At 33.0% G+C, this 5,640-nt stretch overlaps 2 protein-coding genes across 4 annotated transcripts in view; one reads left to right on the top strand and one right to left on the bottom strand.

The window, feature by feature from the left end:
* LOC106465847 (serine/threonine-protein kinase STK11-like) overlaps positions 1-2,637 on the top strand; it is a 49,326-nt gene extending 46,689 nt beyond the window's left edge. Inside the window, exons 9-11 of one of the 3 annotated variants that reach the window (XM_022393800.1) lie at positions 11-52; positions 94-345; positions 430-2,637. The gene's annotated coding sequence lies outside the window, so the exon portion shown is untranslated. Of the gene's footprint in view, positions 1-10; positions 53-93 lie in introns of all 3 variants that reach the window. The other 2 variants (XM_022393799.1, XM_022393801.1) reach the window with 2 other exon arrangements.
* Positions 2,638-4,087: 1,450 nt separating this feature from the next.
* The window catches only part of LOC106465844 (multiple PDZ domain protein-like), a gene marked incomplete at its 5' end in the record, with an annotated part of 65,327 nt that continues 63,774 nt past the window's right edge, over positions 4,088-5,640 (bottom strand). Inside the window, one exon of the mRNA XM_013926086.2 lies at positions 4,088-4,880. Within this exon, the coding sequence (XP_013781540.2) occupies positions 4,619-4,880 (262 nt within the window). The remainder of the gene's footprint in view (positions 4,881-5,640) is intronic.

A 5,640-nucleotide genomic window follows, 5' to 3' on the forward strand; every position in this document is an offset into this window, starting at 1 on the left:
ATACATAAAGGTTAAAGTTTACTTGTGAAAGTATAGGAAGACATACATAAAGGTTAAGTTAACTTGTGAAAGTATAGGAAGATGTACATAAAGGTTAAAGTTTACTTGTGAAAGTATAGGAAGACATACATAATGGTTATAGTTTACTTGTGAAAGTATAGGAAGACATACATAAAGGTTAAAGTTTATTGGAGAAAGTATAGGAAGATGTACATAAAGGTTAAAGTTTATTGGAGAAAGTATAGGAAGACATACATAAAGGTTAAAGTTTATTGGAGAAAGTATAGGAAGATGTACATAAAGGTTAAAGTTTATTGGAGAAAGTATAGGAAGATGTACATAAAGGTTAAAGTGTATTGGAGAGAGTATAGGAAGACATACATAAAGGTTAAAGTTTATTAGAGAAAGTATAGGAAGATGTACATAAAGGTTAAAGTTTATTAGAGAAAGTATAGGAAGACATGTAATGATTATTTTTTATATCTATAAATTACAGGTTATGTTCATCCACTCATCTCTTCTTGAAGGAAATAAGACTTACATTTTGTTATTGTTAGACTATATTATAGTATTATACTATCTGTAGAGTGTCTGTCCTTCTGTGAAAAATATATGACTTGGTGGTATCATTTTCTTTGTTATTAATCAGTGATTTTGATAAATTACTTAGCTACGTTATTGCAAGGGTATTTTGATGAAAGTGTCTTTCTAGTTAATATAGTATGTGTGTTAAAGTAACTAAAGCATAGTGGCAGGAATTTCACGTATATTTCTTAAAGATAAGTGATCACATCAGTATAATAACAACAACAAAAAAGCTGCCATAACTATTTAGAGCCAATATAAATAAAAGAACATAACATTGGTCATGTTTAGTGAGTTGAAGAAAGTTAACAAACTTCAATAACAAAGAAGCAGCTCTATTTTCTAGAAACTAGTTTTTTGTGTGGTTTATTTTATGTTTGAAAGTCAGTAGTGCCACCTTCATAGTTAGTTTATTCATGATGAATCATATAACTAGCAGTTAAACTTGATGTATATTTCATTTGTTTCTAGTTGGAAACCAAACCACCCATTTAACAATGTTTTTGGTGCTTTCAGTATTTTTAGAAATATCTTTTACTTGAAGTTGGTTTGTGACTAAATATAAATTTTTTTCTAAATTTATAGAAATTGGTGAAATCAGTATATTTAGATATTTCTGTAAAATAATTTACAGTTCAGTCTTCATAAGTTATTTAAGCAGCATGTTTTAGTTGTTCTTCTAGACATCAGGTGTAAAAAAGGTGTTGGTCATTTTTGTTGAAAGTTGAGAAACAGTCATTTGGCAGATTTGGGGCATGTGAGAATAATCAAGGTTGTGTTCAGTGTTTTGACAACTGTGAAAGATAGCTAAGGTATTGGTCACTTGTTGATAGTTGTAAAAAAAATATGATGGTCACTTACATTGATAGTTGTGAAACAGTCAAACTGGTCTTCAGGCTCGCTGGTAGTTGTGAAAACAGTCAAGATGATGATAATGGTCACTTACGTTGATAGTTGTGAAACAGTCAAACTGGTCTTCAGGCTTGTTGGTAGTTGTGAAAACAGTCAAGATGATGATAATGGTCACTTACGTTGATAGTTGTGAAACAGTCAAACTGGTCTTCAGGCTTTCTGGTAGTTGTGAAAACAGTCAAGACGATGATAATTCTTGTTGACAGTTGTAAAATTTTCTGTCAAAACGATGGTAATTTTGGATGACAGTTAAACAAGCATTATTCAAAGTGATGGTCATGTTTGTTTGCAGTTGTAAAACCAGATAATTAAGATGATGGGTACTTTTATCGACATTTATAGAATCAGTGAGTTATGATGATGGTCATGTTTGTTTGCAGTTGAAAAACCAGTTCTTTAAGATGATAGGTACTTTTATTGACATTTATAGAATCAGTCAGTTATGATGATGGTCATGTTTTTTTGCAGTTGAAAAACCAGTCAATTAAGATGATGATCACTTTTATTGACATATATAGAATCAGTCAGTTATGATGATGGTCATGTATGTTTGCAGTTGAAAAACCAGTCAATTAAGATGATGGGTACCTTTATTAACATTTATAGAATCAGTCAGTTAAGATGATGGTCATGTTTGTTTGCAGTTGAAAAACCAGTCAATTAAGATTATGTTCACTTTTGCTGACAATTGGGAAAACGATCATCGTTTTCTTGTCTGTACTTGATACTTGGAAGCTGAAACTTTGGCAGCCATAGCAACAATTATATCTTCAAATTTTATTTATAACCTCAAGTGTTTTGTGTTTTAAACTTATTCTATAGAAATATTTTATTTCTTTTTTACATTTTTCAATCCAGAAGTGTACATGTGAGTATTGAGGCCATCTTTCTAAATCAAGGTCACGGGTAATGGAATTGGGATCAGGTGTACATAATTAAGTATATTAATTTTTGTATGTCTCTATGGTTGAAATTTAAACCAACCACACGCTCCATTTTGAGGGTTTGTCCCTCAGTATGTCCACCTTCCATATAGTCATGCATATCCTTTTGTCTGCTTTGTTAGATTGGTCACGTGTATTTCCTTTTCTTTTTAACCGATGCAAGGTGTTCAACAATAATAAATTATTTTTCGTGGGACCTATTGTGTGTTCTTTTCGGTGTTAAGCCAACATTTTTATAGCGAATTTACAACTTGTATACACAACATATTTGACAAAAAGGAATATAGTAATATTGCATATTTCTTTTAATTTAAAAAAGCAAGTTTCATGATTAGTGTTTAAATTGCTGTTACAAATCTTGCAACTCTCAACTCAAATAATATTCAAGTATTCCAAATTGTGAAAGGATACAAGTGTGTGTATGTATATACTGGTCAAAATGAATTAGGGATCATCAAATTGTTAGTAAATATATCTGAAAAAACTAAATTATAAACAGAAACTATTAAATGAAATTGAAATTTATTGTTTCTGAGACGATACCTCACACAGAATAGCTATATCCCTCTCGTGACTGCCTGTAAGACTTGAATTTAATGTATCCTGCTTTTGTCTATTAACATTTTACTACACTATGTGTCTGTTATTATGTAGGGATGATGTCATCCGTACTGTCTTGTTTACATTGTGTTTGAAGGATTGATATTAGCCATCCCTACATTTACTTCCGTTTTTGAAAAGTTTTTCTTTACTTGTAAAAGTAGTCCTAGAATACCTAGAACGTTCCGGAACACTAGTAAGAGAGACTTTATGAAGTGTCTAGAAACAAGGCTACATTATAGATACGAAAATCAGTGAAACATTGAGTAATTTTTCAGTTAGTAGATTGCCAGTCGAAGTGAAGTATTCAGATCAGTGTTAGTTATCGTGAAATTGTACAATTTTATTTTTACTTTAATCCTAGTATCATAAGTAAGTAAATTTCAGTTGAAAGTGCGAATGACAATTGATGAACTCGGGCCTACAAGTAAAACTGTTGACAAGTGATAATATTAGTAGCAAAAATTAAGGCTTAATTTATTTTGAATTTCGCAAAAAGCTACACGAATATTATCTGCGTTAGCGGTTCCTAATTTAGCAGTGATAGATTAGTTAGAAGTTAATACCACCCACCGCCAACTCTTGGGCTACTCTTTTACAAACAAATAGTGGGACTGACCTTCACTTGTAACGGCCGAAAGGGCGAGCATGTTCGGTGACGGGGATTCGAACCCGCAGATTGCGAGTCGAGCACCTTAAGCACCAGGCCTAAACGTTAAGGAAGAAATAAGCTTTTTTATAGTTACGTGAAATGTACTTCGTAATAATTTCACCAAATAATTTCAAAGAACCAGTGAAACGAAAGAACAACGTTAGAACAACATATATATATACCAGTTTATAATCTCGTCCACGGACTTACAATGCTAAAATCCGGGGTTCGATTCCCCGCGTTAGACACCGTAGATAGTCCAATGTGGCTTTGCTAAAAAACAATTATAATCATGTGTGTTGATTCCTGAAATACAGACATCAATCACTATAAACTAGCTGTTTATTATATTTTTATTTATACACTACGTTACAGTTTAATAGCTGAAATCGTAGTCTACAACACCGCAAGTTTAACGGTTGTGTGAAAAAGCGAAGTTATAAAAGTTGGACATTGCTCAAGCTCTGACCAAATTTTAAACGAGACGCGATGCTTTGACCAAAAAACAAAACGACGATCGAAGTAATAGGATCCTCTACAAATTTGTTTCTTCAGAGGTCACTTTACGTATTTAACGGTGGATCTATCTGAATAAAACTTAACACAAACATGTGTTATCAAATTGAATAGGTCTATACAGAAATCGTGGTGTTTATTTAACAACTCTTATGTCCGATAACAGAGTAGTTTGTTTTACTATTCTTTAATAAAACATAAAAAAAAAATCCCAATATTTTGATCAGACATTCATGGCAGAATATTTACACTAAAGTACACCTGTCATGAGACTTTAAGATAAAAACTAAAATAATAATAATATATGTTTGTTAGTGAATTGAGATAAACAAATTTGGGCAATGAGTTGACAGTTAACTCGAACTTTGGTGGACGGATGATCTGGTTATTTTGGAAATAAACTTTTAATTTAAAAACTGGTCACACGAATGGTTGGAAGCAAAGGACTTTTGGAACCGCTAACGTGGAACTCCTCGATGTCATCATCCAATGTCTCGTGCAGAGCAGCGTGCTTGTCTTCCGTTAACAGACTCAAAGGCGACCGAGGGCTGCTCAGCGATGAAGCGGAAGCGACATCGGTTGACGTAAATTTATATTCATCAAAGGCCTGACGAGTAGTGGGAGTGTCAGGGGGAAGCCAAATCGGACCGTTGTCTTTTGTCACAGGCAAGCTAAATAAACAAAATATAAATAGGTCTTGAGTAGCGCACACACACACACACATATATATTACTAACAAATTGAACTTAAACATAAAGTCATCTAGACCCAAATTATTAACGAGGTATTATTGTTAATAGCGAACACAATTTCCAAATCTTTCTTGAACACTGATGCTAATTATCTACCTCTGAAAGGTGTGGTAAGTACAGATATCTTTAATATGTATGTGGGTCGCCAGGATTTTCTTAGGAGGGTTCATTTCTGTTCGTGACTGTAACGAATTTATTGTTATGTATTCATTTTAATATGAATGTTGTTTAGATTAAGTTTATTTAGAAACATTCATAGCTTATACTCAAACAAATCGAGCATGAAGAAGCTCGTATGGAAGCTGAAAGAAAAAATAAACACCTCGAGGCCGAACAAGCACGTATCGAAGCCGAGAAAGAACAAGCTCGAATTGAAGCCGAGAAAGAACAAGCTTGTATTGAGGCCGAGAAAGAACAAGCTCGTATTGAAGATGAAAGAGAAAATAAACGTCTCGAAGCCGAAAAAGAAATTAGGCTGAAAGAAATGGAAATTAGACTTAACACTGATCGACCAAGGCAAAATGATAACTTTAAACTTAATCTACATTTGAAAGTACCACCATTCATGAAAATGAAGTTGATAAATATTTCCAACATTTTGAGAAGGTTGCCCAAATCATGGAGTGGCCCACCGAAAAATGGCCATTATTATTACACAGTGTCTTAACTGGTAAAGCAT

This window comes from Limulus polyphemus, unplaced genomic scaffold, assembly GCF_000517525.1.
Source record: "Limulus polyphemus unplaced genomic scaffold, Limulus_polyphemus-2.1.2 Scaffold2071, whole genome shotgun sequence".
Taxonomy (NCBI): domain Eukaryota; kingdom Metazoa; phylum Arthropoda; class Merostomata; order Xiphosura; family Limulidae; genus Limulus; species Limulus polyphemus.